The 22,042-nt window shown below is 36.5% G+C and overlaps 1 protein-coding gene across 6 annotated transcripts in view; it reads left to right on the forward strand.

The window, feature by feature from the left end:
* Positions 1-22,042, forward strand: part of LOC114684379 (cytochrome P450 3A13-like) — a 99,651-nt gene that overhangs the window by 45,807 nt on the left and 31,802 nt on the right. For 2 of the 6 annotated variants that reach the window (XM_037198474.1, XM_037198473.1), the window contains 4 exons: positions 2,608-2,844; positions 4,498-4,591; positions 15,892-15,944; positions 17,485-17,584. In XM_037198474.1, the coding sequence (XP_037054369.1) occupies positions 2,774-2,844; positions 4,498-4,591; positions 15,892-15,944; positions 17,485-17,584 (318 nt within the window). In that variant the 5' untranslated portion in view covers positions 2,608-2,773. Of the gene's footprint in view, positions 1-1,074; positions 1,090-1,150; positions 2,845-4,497; positions 4,592-7,980; positions 8,280-15,891; positions 15,945-17,484; positions 17,585-22,042 lie in introns of those variants that run through there. The other 4 variants (XM_037198475.1, XM_028858945.2, XM_037198476.1 and 1 more) reach the window with 4 other exon arrangements.

The following is a 22,042-nucleotide window of genomic DNA, read 5'->3' on the forward strand; positions in this document are numbered from 1 at the left end:
GCTAATGATGTGCAATGGGACAGCAGCTGAAACAGTTATCCTTGAAGAGTAATTAAGCTCATGCCTCTCAATAGTAGAATGGTATTTAATAGAGGGATGTGAAGATCTGGTTGCTGAGATGAAGCCACATACACACATAGCCAAGAAGAATGGACAGCTGAATTTAAAAAAAAAATCAAAAATTTCCAGAATTTAAAATCCTGAAACATAATATGACACTAGTGTTATTCAGGTGTTTCTGGTATATAGACTGCTCTCACCCAATGTGAGGTTGAACTATTGACCTTGTATACATCCTACTTCACAAATGAGTCTCAGATTCTCTAAGCCTATAGGCCCTGTAGATGATGCCCCAACACTGTGGAGAAACCTCAGATGACTGTCCAAGCAGCTGGCTGTTTCTGTCAACTCACAAGTTTTTGGAAGTTGCTTGCATGTTCTTCCTGTTTTTATTTTTGTTAGCTAATATTATTTCCTTCTTGGGTCTCTGAGGGAGTTGAAGATTAGTTAGTTATAGTTGAAGATTAATTAGAATAGAAAGTGAATTAGATACAATAGGATAGATAATGGAATTATTTTCTCATTCAGAGAATTGAACTAAGCATTGTTTAGGTATTTATTACTTGTATATGTTGTATACAGTTATTGTACTTTTGTTTATAATTTTTCTTAGGTTAGTTATAAGCTTTTTCCTTTTTTATTAAAATAGAAAAGGCGAAATATGGTAATATTTTATTTGTATTCAAATGTTATTTGTATGTTAATAAATAAAGTTGCCTGGGGGTCAGAGCTATTAGGAAGTCATAGGAAAGCAGGGCAGTGGTGGCATACATTTATAATCCCAGCACATGGTAGACAGAGCTAGGTAAGTCTCTGTGTGTGCAGGGATACAGCCAGTATTGGATACACATGCCTTTAATCTCAACACCAATCATAGAAAACCTGGAGGTCTATACAGACCGGCTGTGATGACGCCGTCATGTGGTTCGGTTTACAACCAATGAGAAGACAGAACAGAAACAGTATAAAAAGACAAACACACAGGAAGTAGTTCTGGTTCAGAGAGGTAGGACCACCGCAGGAGGAAGGGTAAGGTTTTAGCTCTTAGCTCTGACCTCTTGGCTTTCTTCTTTGCATTGGTTCTGTGTTTCTTATTTAATAAGACGATTGGTTACATCTACACAGTGATATATGTCACATCATTTCTATGGCAGGTATTGTCTGAGTGTGCATGCAGGGTCAGTGAACCCATCTGTTATGTCATCCACATAGAGCATAACCTTTATTGGACCATTAGAAAGTTAATTGTGAACTAAACGGTCTTTTCAACTCATCTTAACCAACCAATTGGGATGTCCAAACTGATATGGTCTATGTATTTATACAATATTATATAATTTATATTCTTATTGTCTCTTGCCTTCAGAGAGATTGAACTTTTTCTGGACCTGACAGCTAATTTAATAATGTACCTTGACATCACTTAAGATTTATGCTGATACTCTACTATATATTCACTAATTGTTTAACCTGCTTTTAATACAACAATGGCACAACCAACTTCATTTACCTTTGATTTCCCATGTAATGAGCCTTTACAAACTAATGCACAATTTTACCCTTAAATTATATATCCTTCCATGCCCCCAACTCAGAGTAAATGCATGGGTGTGTTGTGGTAATCATTTGCTGAAAGCAGCCCACAGGTTAGAAAAAACTCTATAAATAAATATCGACCATTAATGTTGCAAGTAACACACAGATGTAATTTGGTATTCTTGCAGTATTTTTTGAGTATTCTCAGTGTTTCAGTGTTTGTTGAGGTCAGTAATTATTTCCCCCGCTCTATAAAACTATGCTAAAGATTTCTGTAAAGAAACCCCCATCCATCACCCATGCTATTCTTTATGTGCTTACCAATAAATACAGAGCTAAGTCCTTTGTTAGGGACACATACATAAGCAATAGGTACACACAGATTCACAGGTACAGACGACCAACATACCATCACATACCACAGAGAGAAGGAAGGCACAGGGTAAGATTTCAAGCTTGGCCTTATGACACTAACACACTTTGGTGTCTATGGGTGTATATTTAATGCATTTAACTGACATTAGGAGTAGGAAAATAATAGTGAGCAATGCCCATTAATAATAACAGTGTATAAGGGGAATATATTCAGAAACCATGAATGCTGCAAAAATGACACTGAAAGAAATGCATGGGAAACTTCAGTTTATTTGGGGATGACATGATTTACTTATTTTTTGCCAATTTTGTTATTAAATGTAATGTTTCATCTTCTAGGGTATAGACAGGGTTCCACAGAGACAAGTATGCATGTGTAAATATTTATAAATGAATTATGTGCAAATATTTAATGTGTTTTGTAATAGAGATAGCCACATAAACATAAAGGAAATTTAATGTTAATCACTCTATTGCATTTCTGACAAATATCTATGACCTCTGGTCCTACCAAGAACGTTGGATTGGTTATTTATCAATTTCCTAGAACTAGTAAGAAGTCCAAATGTAGCTTAACATGAACTATTATGAACCATCAACTGAAGAAGTCACTCCTATTCTCTGTATCCATGGAAGATACACAGGTGACCTTTCTACTGGTGGTAGTGACTGCTCCACCCCCTTTCCCAGCACATAAATACTGAAGATTGGCTTCATGAATTCACACCTGGACTCATAAGGTGAACTCATATCCTCACCTACTGGGAAAAGTCAGAGAGAGATTTCTTGAAGGAAAAGAGCAATGGACCTGATTCCAAACTTTTCCATGGAAGCATGGACACTTCTGGCTGCCTTCCTGATGCTCCTCTACCTGTGAGTAAATGGTAGAATGCCTCTCCTTTGTGGCATTAGAGTTAGAATGATTCTCGGGCCATTTTTCACTGTCAGAAAACCAAAAGAGATAATGCAATGGAAATTCATACACCCATAGCCAAACACATTTCTAATGTAACCTAAACCATTTAACTCACTGTGCTTTTCAGACAAATGTTTTCAACTACTGTTAAATATCCAACACTGGGAGACAATCTGGAGCAGTCTTAAAATGATTACAGTTCGCTGTTTCTCTTATTTTATTTTCTGTCATTAGTTTGTCACATTGTATAGGAAGTTGTACAGAATATTGAACCCACAATTAGGGAAACTACACCTGAGATAATAATGATTACTTAGACTCAGGCCTGTCTGTACAGAGAGAATTGTCACCAACATTGTTGGGTTACTGACAGTAAACTAAGAGCCTGTGGCTGATCACCTAAGTACAGAAACCTGCCTTTGTGCCGTCTAGGGTCTAGGAAGAAACAGGACAGAGAAATGATGCTTTATGGAGTTCATTGCCTCATGAGTTCATGGATAACACATTGAGCTATTTGAGTTTTCTGGGAAAAATGGGAACAAATATCCTTTGACCTCAGTAGGGAACAATTGACAGATTAATGTAGCCATTCCTCCAAAGTCCACCTCAGAGAGATATGAGTTTATGAAATTACCACAAGAATGTGTTTGAAAGGTTACTTGCAAGAGCATGAAGGACGCAAAGGCAACTGCAGCATTAAAACCCCACACCTGAACTCCCAAATTTGGTATCCTAAAATATATTTTTATATTGTCCCTATGAATATTTTGCATGAATGTATGATTGTGTATCACATGTATGCCTGATTCCCATGTAAGTTAAAACAAGGCATTGGATTCTCAGGTAGTGGAATTATAAACTGTTATTAGCTGTCATTTGGGGGCTAGGAAACCAACATGGGTAGTCTGAAAGAGCAGAAAATGCTATTACCTGCTGAGCCATCTCCCCAGTCCAAAAACTGCACGTGGGAATCTCTGCACAGTTTTCAGTCTGAGGGACAGGAAAGGTCAGAGAGTCTTGTCATGGGGCTCTGCTGGTGGACTATCCTCCCGCTCTGAGTAACCTCACTGTTCACTGCTTACTTAATGTTGAGGCAGATTCATGTACACCTTGAATTGCAGGTTACTCACATTGATGATGTGTGTTTACTTCTAAGTCTGGAGAGTTCTTCAGCAGCATTCAACCTCAAGTTTATTAAGTTTTATTACATATTAACTCTGAGACTGTGACCATCAAGTAATAACCAAAAAGTTTACAGTAAGATGGTATATGAAGGGGATTATTTCCCTGAATTTTTATGTTATATTCTGCCCACCTCTCCCCTCACTGGATAAATTCTGGTAGTTTTCAATATTTGCATCCAAGTATATAGATAGATGATAGATAGATAGATAGATAGATAGATAGATAGATAGATGATAGATGTGTGTGTATCTACTCATACAAAATATTGCATCAATAATATATATATATATATAAGTTAGTGTGTATAGGTATATATGTATATTTTATATGATGTGGGAATATATGTATGATGTATGTATATGAATATGAATATTTATGTGTATGATTAACAAACTCAAGAGCTGATTTTCTCCTCCATGTTTTAGGTATGGAACCTCTTCTCATGGACTTTTTAAGAAGCTAGGGATTCCTGGTCCCAAACCTCTGCCTTTTGTTGGGACGATGCTTAACTATAGGAGGGTGAGTGGTTTTGGGTTCCCTACTTTGCTTCTTGTAACTGTGTTACTTATACAAATATCATTAAACCCCATGTCAGTTCATCCATCCAAATGGGCATTGGGACTAATTGTAAGGCTTTCAGTTTGCAGAACTGTTTTTGTCATACCCAGATCAATGCCAGGTTACCCTGGATTCTACTAACATGTGTTTGTGACCTCAGGTTTGTGGCAGATCAGGAATGACTTCAGGTTTGTATCAGGTCAGGTGAGGACTGTAACTGTTGCCACACTTGGACCTGAGGCTAAAATGCTGATGTGTAACAGACTTTGGGAGCATCAAACATTTTGTTTCTTTTTTAGTACAGATTCAAGAAAAGTACAGTTATTCTTAATAGTATTTAAAGAAATACATGTAAGGCGACTGAGTAGCACCTCATCAACCTTTGTGATTTATTCACATCTGAGTTCAGTAATGACATTTATACTCCTTGCTGAGTATCTGTGGAACATGCCTATCAGGAGAAGCATAGTATTTTTGGGATATATGCACATACTTGAATCCTCAATTGAACTGTTTAATCTCCTTATTACTTCCAAGGTTCTAGCTGAGCTTTTACCACCTACAAGAAAGATTTACCTTTATTCCTTTTCAATTCAAGGTAGAATTATATGCACGACTCTAAACAGCAAGAATATGGGAGATGAGATGATGTTGCCCATGAACCTCAGATATTTAACCAGATTGTGAGATTTGTTTAATGAACAGAAGCAATCACTAGTAAAATCTTGAATTGACAAATCTGATTATATATATATATATATATATATATATATATTGTAATTTATGACATGTACAAATGCATGCATATATACATATACATGTACCTAGGGACTGTGAATTTACACAGATGTTTCTGGATGCTATCTAAAGGATGGACTCTTGGCCTGTCCTTCCTAAGCTCATGCCCAGGGGCATTGCCTACATGATGACTGCACTCTTGGCAGATTTGCTTTTCAGGATGCTCAACATTTACTTACTAGATCATAATTTTTCAAAATCAAGGACTCTGTTGCTTAAGTTTCTAAGATTTCCATGCTTTCTGCCCCCATTTGAACAAACAATAACTTCTTTATCATTTTTGAATTAACTCTTTTTTAGGTATTCTTTGAAATAAACATCGTGGGTTTTGTGTTTGTTTCAAGTAGTGTCTCCTGTAGAAAAGACTGGTCTCAAACTTACTGTTGAGACAATGACCACAGACTACTTAATCTCCTCCCTCAGTGTTGTGCATACCATAATATCTTATTTGTAGGTGACTGGTTCCCAATTCCATGGCTGAGGGTGTACTTTGCTGACCCAAACTTATAGGAATAAAATTACCAAATGGTGGGATTTTGAGAAGGAGGACCAAGGGAGAGAAATAAAATAGACTGACACATGGGACATAGATGTCTTACATAAGTTCATGACTTATGCCAAGGAAGTTTATTAATCAGCATAGCTTCTTACAGGGGGAATTGGCCAAGGTGAGCTGAGAGTTAAGTCAGAAAATTTTGGCAAAGAGAATCCAGGAGGCCTCAAACACTGCTGCCTCATAAGTAATAACAACAATCCAGGGAAAAGAGTAGGGTTGCCAGAAACTGCAACCAAAATTTCCTAGAGGTTCTGGCTCCAGACCCAGAGAGGAGCTTTGCAAATCTGTTCCTGGAATGCCACAGAACTGTCATACCTTTTGTCCTTTGCAAAGGTGTCTGAGAGAACTTTGGATTAGTCTGCAACAAAGAGTACCTCCTCTCCACTTTTTACCTTTCATGGCCAGATGAGTTATTTGTGTTGAAATGTGTAAAAGCCCCAGATAACCTTTAAACAAGCAAATGCTTCTTAATGTTGTTAGACGAATTACTAACACTAAATAATCTGAGGATAATAGTGAAAAAATGTTTGCCAATATTAAGGAAATTACATCTGGCAGTTTGTGTAATAAATCTTTGGCTGGCTCCAAAGGGAATTGAATGTGTGATGAGCATGGCACCTGTCAGTAACTATTTGCTTGATGGTTAGGAAATTTAAAATAACATTCTAATGTGGCCATATTCCCTGCAAATATTTTTAATTCTCTTCCATTTCCATTCATGTTCATCATAATTTAAAGGAACATTATGGATGTATCTAAAGCCAGCATTATACTGTAAAAGTGATTAACATTGCATTGTTTGTACTGTATCTCTTAGGCTCAATATCCAAACTTTTAAAGAATTTAATTTAGCTTCTAGTTGTTGTGTTCATTTTTATGCATATTCACCAAAGCTCCAGAAGTATTATAAGGAATCTGATTAACAAAATGGGCAATTTATAGTAGTTGGGCAAGGGCCAATGTGGACGCAGCTTCTGATTTGATAGCTGTAAGTACTGCAATTAACTATAGCTAAACTAAAATCTAGAAATAGTTTTTTAGCACAAGCCTGATGTAGTTCAACAAGAACACATTGTGCAACGTCACCATACTTAAAATATCATTACAAGCCACAGCAAAAAAAAAAAAAAAAAAAAAAAAAAAAAAAAACAGTTAAAGTAAAAGAAGGCTCCCATGAGCAAAGGCATCTACACAGTGAGGATGGAAGTATCACATGCAATTTTGAAGTGATCCGCCTTTCTTTAACAGAGGGACTCTCAGTCAGTTATGTGTATGGAGGGTTAAGACAAGCAGTGAGGTCAAATATAAAATGATATGCATACCATGGTTAGTCATTTTCTCTAAAAAATTCTGTAGGTCATCCCATTATCAAGGACAGTGGCTCACAGCCTAATGTCTTGTTCATCTGAAGATAGTGTAAATAAACAGTGGCCAAATAGAGGATTCTAGGAAGTTATCTTCATCCAGACCAGGTGAGCACCACTAAGACAAGTCAACCAGCTCCTCAGATCATCCATTCAGATGCGAGAGGTTCTTTAGAATCATGGAACAAGCCACTCAATTGGAATTCCACTCTGAATCAGGGCACAGGAAAATCACTGCATTCTTGGAAATGTCCATCAAATGGGGTAACTTATGGGTGATCAGAATGAGGAATAATTTGATGATGCTTGATTTTTGATCCCACGTGGACCCTTGACTATAGGCTTTTCCACTCACTCACATGAGAAGAACATGGTCATACTGTCCCATCAATGACAAACAAATAGGAATAATTTATGATATAACAATATAGTTAAAGTGAGTAGTGCCAGGCACCACAGGTGAAACATCAGCATTGTAAAATAACTAGCACACCATTAGTAAATTCTCTAGTAGGCAAGTCTTCCCATGTGACTGGATGGGCCAAAGGGAGTGTAAGCCATACAGGCCCAGAAGACTTCTGCACTTTCTACATGTTTGGCAGGGAGTAATGCCAAAATTGCTAAAATAAATTTAATGTGAATAACAGGCTTCCATGTCTCCTTGACCACTCATATTCACTCTACAGTGAGATGTATAATCTGTCCCCAAGTTGTGAGTGGGCCCTGTAATACCAGGTGGACTGCAAGGGGTGAACTGGACTGCATGCTGCCTTCAAAGTCATCATCCTCTGCATCCTTATCTTCTGTCCCCTGTACTACAGTAGATGTCCTCATACCATGGGAATGCAGGATAAGATACTTTGGGACCAAATATGATCTATCAGTTTCGAGTGGAAAAATACAAGCATCCTCTCCTCTACCTGAGCACAAGGTCAGGATCACATCATTCCCATATAGCAGGAACTTTGTACAAAAGGTCTCCTTCTTAAGCATGTCTGCTCATAAATGCCCTGCCCCAGTTAATCCTTTTTGTTCTGTTCTCAAAAATAATTAAAAAGTACAATTTAGAAGATTTGTAGAAGTAAGAAGGTATATGTACTCCCACTTTTTTTTCAATCAAAACTTTAATAGAACCATGTACAATTTCTCATCTTTGAGGAATACAAGAAAGGCCAGTTTTATGTATAATACATAATGTAGCACAAAATTCCTTAAAGGAGCCAGGCGGTGGTGGCTGACAACCTTTAATCCCAGCACTTGGAAGGCAGAGCCAGGTGGATCTTTGTGAGTTTGAGCACAGCTTCATCTACAGAGCGAGATCCAGGAATGGAGCAAAGTACCCAGAGATACCCTGTCTTGAAAAAAAAATCCTTATTGGCATCAGAAGTGTATGCTGGAGCAATAATTTTTTTTAACACTTTGGAAGGGTGAGCTATAAAAAAAAGATTACCAGCAATGAGTAATCCAATGCTTATCAGCTTTTTCAGTTAATAGGATAGAAATGAGGAAGAACCCAGAATAAATGTCATACTAACATGAATGTATTTGAGGCTGCCAAAAAAATTGAAATGCCTGTAACACCCAATAAGGTAGTAAGCACTGGAGATTTACACCATAACAAGGAGAAGGCAGACAGGTTACACAAGCAGAAAGGTTACAATTTGTCATATTGATCTCTAGATAACTGTAAATGGGGCTGAGGCATAGCACAGTGCTGATGGTGAATTGCATGAGACAATAGCTAGCTTAAACCAAGCAGTCTCAGCAACCATCTGAATAAAATAAGGCAAACCTGGATCTACAGCTTGATTCCCTTTTTCCAAATGTCTAGGAAGACTGTAGTGTGCTTGAAAGTATTGGAGAAATTAAGGAACCTCCTGGTTCTGACAGTTGTTTGGCATGCTGAAACAAGTGAAACATTTCTTCATCCTCAGTCTGTTCAATAAGAGCACCAGGAAGTATTTGAGAATCATATATGGCATATAAACTGTCAGAGTAAGTGTTAGAGGTTGAGGCAATGAAAAAAAGAAATCTACATTCTGGGAAGACATAGTTGAAACATTTAATGTATGAAGAGTTACTTCTTGAAGTATAACATTGAGAATCCCAGATGGCCTCTCACCAAGGAACACATATTTCTGGGATTGTGTACATAATACAAAGTGTTGGGATAACTAGAGAGTAGTGTTGGAAAATTTGAATTAAAGGATCTTCAGGATATGAAGTACAAAGCTGGCCCATCCATAAGGTCAAATAGAGCTACCTCTCAAGAGTCGGTGAAGGCACAAAGTGAATCATTTTGTGAAGGAGAGAAATATCTTGTCAATTTATCATGCAATAAATTGATGGGCTTGAGGACACCTATTTTCTGTATAATCTGAGCAAGGATTTTATAATAAGAAGTCAAGATTCAGCCATCATCAGTGGGCAGAAAAATCCAATCTATAGGTCCCCTAGGTTGCAAGAGTGTTCCAGATGATATGTAGGAATATCTAACAGTATAGGAGCTAAAAGAAGCTTTGTGCCAATACTGGTCAACTGTGCATGAGTGATGATTAGATGTGTTAATTGTAAGGTGTTTGACTCTCAGGAATAAGCTGTCTAGAAGAGGGATCATTATCTCCTCTAATTATGGAGAAATAGAGAGACAAATTATTTGTAGTATGTTTCAGGGAAGGTCTCAGCCAATTAATATCTCCCAGCATCTTTTTAAAATCAATAAATGTTAGCAGTTACATCTGGATCATTGTGGGAAAATGGTATGTTCTTTTATAATATGACCTAAATAAGAAAAGGGACCTGTAACCTGTGGTTTTTCTCAGGAGATTTCCAGCTGAGTCTGCTGTAAGTGATGCTGGACTGTGATAAATAAATGAGCAATTACATTTTCAATAGTTGCTGAAATCACCTAGGTAATAAATCAACTAGGTAATAAATAATCATAAGAGAAGAGTACCTTTTTTCTAACTGGGAGTAAGGTTTGAACAATAAATTGTTAACACAAGTTGGGCCTATTAGCCATACCATATAGTAGCATCTTCAATTGATCTTTCTTCGTGAGTTTCTAAAAATTAGAGAAAGGAAGGCTAAAAGCAAAATGAGGAGGATCCTGAAGAAGATGGGCTTTTGACTCAGTTAGACAAGTAAGAGCCAATTTGGGTGATTTTATAACTGCACAAAAAAAAAGAAGTTCCTTCTTATCCTCTGAGGTATCCTAAAGTGAAAGTAATTCAAGAAATTAAGCTACCTCTTGGTCCTCAGGTCCTTTTACCTCTATTTTTTGACATTTTATTTTTATCTTATATCGCCCAGTTAGATTTGAGTATATTGGCTAGATCCACAAGAGTGCTGAATTACAAATGAATCACACTCAAGCATTCACTATAAATAATCATGTATAAAATTCGACAGCACAAACCCAAAATAGAAAGTTATGGGGCCCTCATTGGTGATATTCTGTCTTTAAACTTCGACATACATGTTTCTGTAGCTGGAGTTTTCTCCAGTCCTGCTTGGGCTTGCAGCTGCTCAGACCCAAGTAAACATACAGAAATTTATATAAACTATATGGCCATGGCATGCTTCTTGTTATCTAGTTCTTATATCTTAAATTACCCCATTTCTATTAATCTATAAATTGCTACATGGCTTGTGGCTTACTGGTAGGTATTTTTATATAACTCTTCCTCTGTGTCTGGTTGGCCACTCCTGAGGTAGGCTTCCTGTTCCCAGAATTCTCCTCTCTCTTTCTCCTTTACTTCCTGCCAGGATACTGGGCAATCAGCACTTCATTTATTAACCAATCAGAGCAACACATTCAGAGCATAGAGGGCAATATTCTCAGCACTTCCCCTTTTCCACTGTATGGTAGATTGGGCCTTTGCTATTACAGACAAAAAATAAAAGAGTTTTCTGGGCTACATGCTGCTTTGATACAAACATAGACCCACTGCTTCTGAGAGTTAATAGTACACATGGTTTTCCAGACCCAGAGCTGGTGGTAAATGTCCCACTGCCATGTTGGAAAGCTGAGGTGGGTGGAGCCAACAGCCACAGCTGCCATGTCAGTCTTAGTAATACAGCAATTTAAAGCAAGTGGTTCACAGTAAGACAGATTCAGATGGAATGGTTTATGATGTCTGTAAAAATGTACATAGGCTTGGAAGAGAAAAAAAAGTAATACATGCAGTTATATAAAAAAATAGACAGGGTTGTTGGTTTTTTTTTTTTTTTTGGTTTTTCAAGACAGGGTTTATCCATGTAGCTTTGCACCTTTCCTGGAACTCACTCTGTAGTGCAGGCTGGCCTCGAACTCACTGAGATCTGCCTGCCTCTGCCTCCCCAGTGCTGGGATTAAAGGCATATGCCACCACCCCCCAGGTAAAACATAGATAGTTTTTAAAACTAAAGTCTTTTAGAAAAAGTAAAAGTATTATAAAAAATAAGCCACATAAAGATGAATATCACACAGAGAATATGGATTGTGTTGTCTTTGGAATTTTTAACTGCAGAAAGACATTTGATTGTAAAGGCTGCTCAGTTAAACCTATATATTTTAAAGGTAACTTGACTTCAAAATTTGGATGTAAGGATATGTTGCTTTGAAAGGGAGGCTCTGCTTTCGTTTCCACAGAAAGCAAGAAGCTATGGATTTGTTCCAGATTAAGATACATCAGGTTTGACCAGCCAAGACCCCCTGAAGTTCTCTGATGACACTGTGGCCCAGATGATCTAACATCCAGAATGGTTTCAAGGCAACTGGCTCAGACAATACACTCTCACGGACTACTCCATAATCCTAAAATTTTCTTTATTTTCCCATAAGGTACAGTGCCCCCCTCCAGCAAGAAGTAGTAGGAGAATCTACACCCAATTTCCCAAATATGCCAAGCTGGCTTTGGAGATGGAATTGGCTCACGTCTTCTCTAAACTCAAACATATTGCTAAAAAAAAAAAAAAAGGTGGAGAGATTCTTCTGTTCCATATTAGAAGAGTCCTCTGGTGTGAGACAGAGAAAAAACAATATTTTTATTTAAAGCAGGTTGATTATAACTGTGATCACTTTCTGAAGAAGAAAAGGGGATAGTATAGATATGATAGGATGAAAGGTTAGATTAATGAACCTACTTTTAAAGAGCTACAGTTTATTTAAGAATGTTTTCCATTGCTATGGACTTTAGTTTATTGATACAAGTTTGTACTTAATTTTGTTATACTGTATATATTTCTATTCTCGTTTGAGGTATTATATTTATGTAACTCATTTAGATTGCAATAGATAATTAAAATACAGATTAATAATTATTTTTCTATGATAGTCATACTTATAGTCCTGTTAAGATTTCTAGGTATACATAGATATAATTAAATTAGGTATGTAATCTTCACACACTTCAAAGACCTACAGAATATGGCATTTAAAATGTTTTAAAAATTTAGAGTTTCTGGATAGTAAGACATGTCTGCTCCTGGCAGCACAGATTTACTCCAGAGAGGAGAATGGGCATCAAAGATAATCTATATGGAGTTTATCTTCTTCTTGTCAAAAATAGCCATTTGGGCAAGAAACTGTTCTTGCCTGAACTGCTTGAAAAATGTATTGACTGGACATACAGGACCCATAGGAAGGTGACCACTGAACTTTGCAAGACAAAATAGTCTTTTAGGTTCCTGCTTCACAGAGGAAACTGTCAGACATTCTATAGGTCACAGAGAAACGTGATTGAGAGACTCTAGTCCTGTGGGCTAAAGATGGATGCCTCAACATTACAGAGGAACCTTTGGATGTCTGCCCAGGCAGACAGCTGTCTCTGTCATTCTAGATTTTTGGAAATTTCTTACAATGCACTTCTTATTTTCTTAGGTAATATTATATTCTTCTGAGGTCTTTGATGTAGTTGCAGACTATATAGTTATAATTTCCTTAGTTGTGATAAAAGATAAGTTAGATATAAAACCTTACACTCACAAATATAGGATAGAAAGGATATCTTCTTTAATTTTGCCAAATACAAATAGACTAGATATTATAAATATACTAGATATTGTAACTGTAATTCTTGCTTGATAATTGTTTTGTTATATGTAATTTTACTATGTTAAAGTTAAAACCTTCCTTTAGGAAAAAAAGAAAATTGGAATTGCTCTGAATATCATTGTGTATGCTGTGAATATGTTGCTCTGATTGGTTGATAAATAAAATGCTGATTGACCAATACCTTGGCAGGAAGTATAGGAAAGACAAAGAGAGAAGAGAATTTTGGGAAGAGGAAGGCTGTGTCAAGAGTCACCAGTCAGACACAGGGGAAGCAAGATGTAAAAGAACATGTAAAAGTACCAGTAAGCCACAAGCTGCTGTGGGATTTAGCCTTTGCTAGTACAAAACAAAAAAAGATGTTTCTGGGCTACATACTGCTTTGATAGAAGCATAGACCCAGTATTTCTGAGAGTTCATGATTCCCAGAGCTGGCGGAAATGTACCACTGCCATGTTGGGAAACTGAAGTGGGCGGATCTAGCAGCCACAGTGCCAGTTCAGTCTTAGAATGCTGCAATTTAAAGCAATAGGCCCAAGGTAATATATAAAATAAGCCATGTAAAGATGATTACCACACAGAGAAACTGGATTAGTTTCTCTTTGATATTTGTAACTGAAGAAAAACATTTGATTGCAAAAGCTGTTGAATTATGCCAAAATGTATCTTTTAAAAGTACCTTGACTTCAAAATTTGGAGGTAAAGGTATTTTGCTTTGGAAAGGAGGCTCTGCTTTTGTTTTCAGAGAAAGCCAGAGGCTATGGATTTGTTCCACATTAAGATACATCAGGTTTGACCAGCCAAGATGCTCTGAAAGGTCTCCAATGAAACCAAGGCTCAGATGATCCAACATCCAGAACTGTTTCAAGGCAACTGGCTCAGATGATACACCCTCATGGACTACTCGATAATCCAAAAATTTTCTTTGTTTCCCAATAAGATACAGCGCCCCCCTCCAGCAGGAAATAGTAGGAGAAGCTACGCCCAAATTCCCAAATATACCAATCTGGCTTTGGAGATGTGTAAAAGTTAAAACCTTCCTCTTTAAAAAAAAAGAAAAGAAAAGAAAAGAAAAGAAAAGAAAAGGGGAAGTGCTGTGAGATGGTCTGTATGTCAAATTACTCTGATTGGTCAATAAATAAAACATTGATTGGCCAATGGCTAGGCAGGAAGGCATGTTGCTGTGACCAGGAGATCTTGCATAATATGATGAATCATATCAGAATTTTTACTAAGCAGCATAGCTTTTCACATGCTATTTGTAAAGGAGAAATGGCCATGGTCAGCACACAGCTAAACCATAAAATGCTGGCAAAAAGAAAACACTATACCTCTGTCACAGATGCATCAGGATTGAACCACAGCCCAGGAAAAAGTCAAATCACCACAAAACTACAACCTTTACCCTTCTGAGGCACTGGCTCCAGCCCTAGACTAGACTTTTCCAATTCAGGTCCTGGACAAGGACAAAGAAGTAATGTTCCCTTTGAAATTTCTTTAGGGTCTTGGAAAATGCTTTTGTTCAGTCTGGCTTTAAATACTAGGCAAAGAACACTACAGACTGGACTCTGTCACCTGTCTAAAGACATAGTTTCATATAATTGACATTCACAGTGGCTGAATTTGGAATTCCCTTCTGTGGAATGTTTGTTTAGAATGGAAAACGTCCTAGGCTTGATTCCAGCACCATATAAAATGGACATGGGGGCACACACCAGTAATCCCTGCAATCAGGAGGATCAAAATTTCAAGGCCAGTCTTAGATACACAGAGAGTTTGAGTCCAGGCTGAGTTATTTATAATTCTATCCCCCAAAATTACAATTGCCACTTAATGATTACATGGACTTTTTCCCCCAGAGTTCAGAATGGAAAATTAAAACTAAGCATTCAATTTTATGTTTTCTTTATGTGAGGCACCATATTCTCCTCTTCTCATATTGAACAGGGACACTAGAAGGCAAAATCATTTGCCTCTACTTCCTTGCTACTTTTCATTTAATATTATGAAAGGCAATTATATAAATCTAATATGACATGTAAATGAATGTTGTCTTCAATTTACTGACTATACTGAATCCTGGAGAAGCCATCAAGTGAGTGAAAGGGGCGGTAAGCAGTGAGAAGCAAATAGATTTTGCACATTTATGGCAATCTCCCTGATTCTTGGTGCCCTTGGGCACCCAGGGAATGGGAAAAGAAAGTGTTCTAGGATGTCAGAGTCAAAACAAAACCAGAGAACTACCAAAGATAAATACATTTGCTACTTTTTCAGAGAAGGAACGTTTTTGGAATGTACAATATCTGTAAAAGAAATCATGAATTCCCCATGTCAAGTGTCCCCTATATTTTCTTTTTTCTCTCAGAGAACATGGAAGGAATTCTATTAATGGTTGGGTAGGAAAATTAAATAATGAGCCTGATATGCTGGGATTTGAGTCATGTGTTTACAGTTTAGTGGACAATAAATGTAGATAAATAATGACTTTTCATTTTCTTTGTTTTCCCAGGGCATATGGAAATACGATATAGAATGCCATAAAAAGTATGGAAATATGTGGGGGTGAGTATTCTACAAATGTCCAATATGTAGATTTGTTATGATGTAACACCAAACTGCATTGGAGAACTTTTTCAGTCCAGAATAGTTAACTCTGTTTTAAAGAGTCTGAAAGCCTGTCTTGCCAAGGGTTCCACAAGTATGTTGTTGCCCACAGTCTGAATTAAGATGAGGACATTGCAGGTATAATTTGTCTGCATCCTTTGATGTTCCAGAGACACCTAGCCTTACTTTAACCCAATGTCTTAGAAGGGTTCCTGCCTCTATTTATACTTCCTTGAGACTTTTAAAACTTGTAAATTATCCATTAATTCAGATGCATGTAATTTGTGTTCATAAATTCTGAAGATTGTCTCCTGTCCATATAGATTTACACTTAGATAAAAACAAAAATAATTTTATCATAAATATTTCTAGTAAATATGGACTTTTCAAAGATAGCCTAAGGGGAAATAGGCATATTTATACTTATTATTTTTGTTAAATTTAATATGTGTATAAATTATGCTTTTTCCATTTTTATTACTTCATTTTTTTGGTTGAGGTTATAATACAATTGCATCCTTTCTCCTTTACCTTTGCTTCTTCATATACATCCTCTGGTTTTCATCAATTGTTTTTATGTGACTCTATGTATATATAAGTGCAATTCTATTCATAATTATGACCTATGTGGTCTGCATAGTTTTTGTATGTATGTTTTCAGGGCTGACCATGTGGAATTGGGTGACTAGTTTGCATAATATTCCCTCCAGAAGACCATTTCTCTCATTCTCAATAATCCTTACCTGCCTGTACTTCTTTCTATAGGTTTGAGGCATCCCAGGCCTTCTCCCATAGTTTATTTTTTGAGACCAGGGCTCAATATATCCAACATTGGCCTGGAAGTTGCTATGAGTCCACATTGTCCTAGAAGTCACTGTCTTCCATATCTACCTCCTGACTACTGGTTTTAGAGTTCTGTAATTCCACACTTTTTTGAATTTTACTTTTTAATTTTTGTTATATTTTATGTAAGACATTGACTATTAATAATAATGTATATGGTTATTTCCTTTCAACACATACTACTAACTTTGAACAAAATGTGTTGGTTATGTCACACCATGTTGTTGACTTATAGTCTTGTTTCATTAATTATTTTCTGTGATGATTGAGGCAATTGGGGATTTTTCTAGAACTTGGGAAGAAGTGACATCACTATGTTATGTGCAACAAACAAGTGGGAAGAGTTTCTGCTTCATCTCTTCTCATCCATCATCAGAAACCACAGTACTAATCACAGGGCTGCTGAGATGCGAAGACCACTGACCCATGGCCATGGCCATGCTGTGCTGCATTTCTAATGGCTCCAAAGAAAAGTTCCTTGAAACATTACTGCTAATCAGTTGTTAATAATTTTCCTTTAGAGGCAACAGAGTAGCAGTGAATAAGCACTTGCCGTTCTTACAGAAGACCAAGTTTCAGTTCACAAAAACTAGTATTATAGAACCAGAGGTAACATCAGGATCAAAATGTACTCATCTCTGTTTTCCCAATACAGGCTATATGATGGAACCCTCCCTGTGCTAGTCATCACAGAACCAGATATGATCAAGAATGTGCTAGTGAAAGCATTTTATTCTGTCTTCACAAATCGACATGTGGGTATTCCTTTTTAAAAATATGAAGATTCTACATACCAAACATGTTATACACAGGAATATGTATGTATATAAATATGTATACATGTATTCAACAATAATTATTGAAACAACAAGGCATAAATATGAAAAGAGAAGGAAGGAGTATATGGAAGTGTTTGGAAGAGAGAAATGTTACAATTACATTATAATTTCAAATATAAAAAATAAAATGTAAGTATTCATTGACAATTATTTTATGATCCCATATTGTCTAGCTGTTAGGATTCCTGTTTTTCACTCAGGAGGCCTAGGTTCCACTCCCAATATAGGAACACATGCATCTTTCAAAAAACCCATCCAGGCTGTGTCGCTGCACACCTTTAATCACAGCAGGCAGGCAGAACTTTCTGAGTTTGAGCACCGCCTGATCTATAAATCAAGTTCCGGACAGCCAGCGCTACACAGAAGAACCCTGTCTTTTAAAGCAAAGACAAAAAAAATTGTTATGACAGGCTGGAGATGTTGCTCAGTGGTAGATTAACCTGACCCAGAGTTCAATCTCCAGCACCACAAATGAACAAACACTATGAAATTCTTATGTATTCACCAAATTTTGAAACAATGTACATGGCATGCTATGTATTTTCATGCTGGTTTTTTTTTTTTTTTTTTTTTTCGAGACAGGGTTTCTCTGTGTAGCTTTGCGCCTTTTCCTGGAACTCACTTGGTAGTCCAGGCTGGCCTCGAACTCACAGAGATCCACCTGCCTCTGCCTCCCGAGTGCTGGGATTAAAGGCGTGTGCCACCACCGCCCGGCATGCTGTTTTTTTAATGTGGTGGTATCATTCTTTCTGTAGGAGAAATTGTCAGCACTCAGAGATAATCAAAAACTTCCCTCATTGCTTCATAACCATTGTTGAAGAGGCACAAACATGCTGTTTAAGTGGGTATTCATTGTGGTCACTTCTCAAGGGGGAAGAGCAGATGACCTTGGTCATCAGAGGATTGGCAAGCAGAATCACAAAGCAGAAGTCACTAGTTCATTTTAGCAGCTCTGCTGTCTCAAGGTAGAGATTGATTGTTACTGTCTCCTTATACTCTTGTCACCCCATAGTCCCTAAGGAAGCTTGGTAATCATAAATAAGGTTAAAGTTTGTGTTTTTCTTTATCCTTCAGTTTTTCTTAGTCAGTTCATTATTTATTTTATGTTTTAGTGTGTTTAAGCTTTATTAGTAAGTGTCAGTGCTTGCATTCAAACTCACTTTGGTCTGATGACAGCTAAGATAATGTATCCACATTTACATACCTCCTTGTGTAAACAGCTTAGAATGGTACTTTCAAAACTTTTTAGTTAAAATACAAATATATATAATTTGTTTTCTCCTACTAATCCATCCCCTGTTCCCACCCCAGATCCCTTTATATGATATAAAATATTTAATCCCTATGTGTCATTCAACCGTCCATAGTGTTATTCATCATTCCTTCTTCCTCTCCTTCTGTATTTTCCTCCTTCATCCTTCCCACTTAAAAGTCCCTCCCATTTTTCCCATTTCTCCTTCATATTACCTGTGTCCTGCTTTTTCCCTCTTAGATGTTCCCCTTGTCATATCCCCATTTTGCTTTCCTCCTTTCTGTGATCACTCTCTGTTGTATACACACATATGACGATTGAGGCTAGGAACCAAAGGAATTAAATAACATGGGGTATTTGTCTTTGTGGGTCTGGGTTATCTCACTCAATATAATATTTTCTAGTTCTGCTCAATTACTGCATGGTTTCAATTTAAGTTTCTGCTAAATGGTATTCCATTCTATACCTATACCTCATTTTCATTATCTATTTATAGAAGGATATTTAGTTTGTTTTATTTCCTAGTAATTGTGAACAGAGTATCATTGAACATATCTGCTCAAGCATCTGTGGAGTAGGATGTTGTCTTTTTTGAAGAATTGCCAAGAAGTGGTAAATTTGGGTTATATATTAGATGTGTGTTTGGTTTATAGAAGAACTAATCACAATGATTTTCAGATTGCACCAGTTTCCAATCACACAGTAGATTATGATTCTATTTTCCTACATCCTCCTAGCATTTGTTGCAACTGGTTGTCTTGATTTTAGCCATTCTGAGATTGGTAATATGAAATCTCAAAGTTGTTCTAATTTTTATTTACCTAATTTCCATGGGTAACAAACATTCAGTAGATAATTTTAGACTTTTAATTTCTTCTTTTGAGAATTTCTTCAACTTTATTACCCACCTTCCTTGAGATAGAATGTCTCTTCATAGCCCTGGTTGTCCTAGAACTCATTATTTCGACCAGGCTGTTTTTCAAATTGCATAAATCCACCTTACTTTACCTCTGGAGTACTGGTATTAAAGGTGTGAAACACTATGCCCGTCTCTCATATCTCATTTTTAAATTGAGTCATTTGTTTTCTTAAGTCTTTGATTTCGGGTACCTAATAGATTCTGATATGAAACCCTTATCATATGTACAGGTGGCAAAGATTCCCACTTTGTACAGTTTGCCTTCAACTCAATTGACTGCCTCCTCTGCTGTACAAAGCTTTTTAATTTTGTGAGGCATTATTTGTCAATTATTGACCTTAATTTCCAGACATAAGGAGTCCTGTTCATGAAATCCTTTCCTACACCTATATTCTTTAGGGTCCTGCTTCAGTTTTCTTCTGGAAAAGCTAGCATTTTAGATTTTACACTGATGTCTTTGATCTATTTGTAGTTAGTTTTCTGTACAATGATCAATATGGGTCTATTGCATTCTTCTTCGTGTGGACATCCTGCTTTCTTAGCACATTTGTTGAAAATACTGTCTATTCTCCAGTGTGTATTTTTGGATCTTTTTCAAGTATCACGTGACTGTAGTCATGTGTACTCATGTTTGTGTTCTTCAATTGATACACACATACACACACACACACACACATATATATATGTTTTTGCACCTGTAGGATACTATGTTTATTAACTGCTATAGAACATATTTTCAAATCTGGAATGATAATTATTTCTGCATTGTTCTTATTATTAACTGCTGTGGCTATCCAGAATCTTGTCTGATTCCATATGGATTTTAGGAACTTTTTTCTAGTTCTTCGAAGAATGTCATGGTGATTTTCTTGGTGTGGCCTTGAATCTATAAATTGCATTTGGTAAAATCATTATTTTCACAATGTCAGTTCTACCAGTCTAGAATCAAAGGATGTCTTTCCATTTGTATTATCTCAGTCTCTTTCTTCTGTGATTTAAAGATTTCACTGTAGAGTTCTTTACCCTCCTTGATTAGGATCATTTCAAGGTCTATTATATACTTTGAAGTTATTTTAAAATGAAACATGTCAACAATCTTCTTAGCCTGCTGGTATACATACAACTACTAATTTTTGTAAGCTGAATTGTATCCTGACTCTTGAAATTGTTCATCATTTCAGCAAGTTTTCTGGTAGAATTTACTTATATAAATTTTCTCCATTGAGGATAATGTTTGCTGTGAGTTTGTATTATAAAGCATTTATTATTTTGTTATGAATTATATATTTTATTTGATGTTTGTTTCTGTCATTCTTACTCTCTTTTATAATGAAGGTATGCTTATTTGTTTTCAAACACTGTCTCAAAAGTATCTCTGGAACTCAATATGTAGTCCATCCAGGCTGATGTTCACCTCACAGATATCTAAATGCCTCTATCCTGTTGTGCAGAGTTTAAAGCATACAACAACACCGTGTTGAGTATTTTAATAATTTGTTTTTATAACTTTTATTTTTAATTTAAAAATTATGTCTGTGCCTGTGCATCAGTATATGGGTATGTGCACATGAGTAATGACAGTAATTCTTATTTTTAATGTCTCTATTTTTCATATATGTATGTATTATACATTTTATTATTATATTATTGCAATATATAGAATCCATTCTAACAGACAGACATATAATACATGCACACACACGCACACACACACACACACACACACACACATATATATATATATATATATATATATATATTGCTTATATTCACATCCTATTACCTCATCTTGTCTCTCTCCCACTCTTACTGTTCTTCTCATTCTACTAAATTATTTTTCTGCTACTATAATGCCTTTAAATAAATTTGGTGACTCAGTGAATTTATTAAGTGTTGATTACAAGAGAACATATATTGGAGAGTTATTTGCAGGAATATAGACATCTTATTAATCTGTACACTGTTGAAGTAAATGGTTCTTCCTTCTCTGGTTGTCACTACCTACCTATAAATCCTCAGAGAGAGACAGAACCTCATGAATTCTCCCCTTCTTCATAGTGGAATGTTGTGGGTCTTATCCTGTGAATGGTCTTGGGCTGTTAATCACAATTTCTGGGATTTCAAGAGTGCATTGACCTTTTCATGCCCAGAAGTGAACTTTCTATATGTCTCTACCTTGCCTATAGATTCTAAAATGTTTAAG

Source organism: Peromyscus leucopus, chromosome 23 (genome assembly GCF_004664715.2).
Source record: "Peromyscus leucopus breed LL Stock chromosome 23, UCI_PerLeu_2.1, whole genome shotgun sequence".
Taxonomy (NCBI): domain Eukaryota; kingdom Metazoa; phylum Chordata; class Mammalia; order Rodentia; family Cricetidae; genus Peromyscus; species Peromyscus leucopus.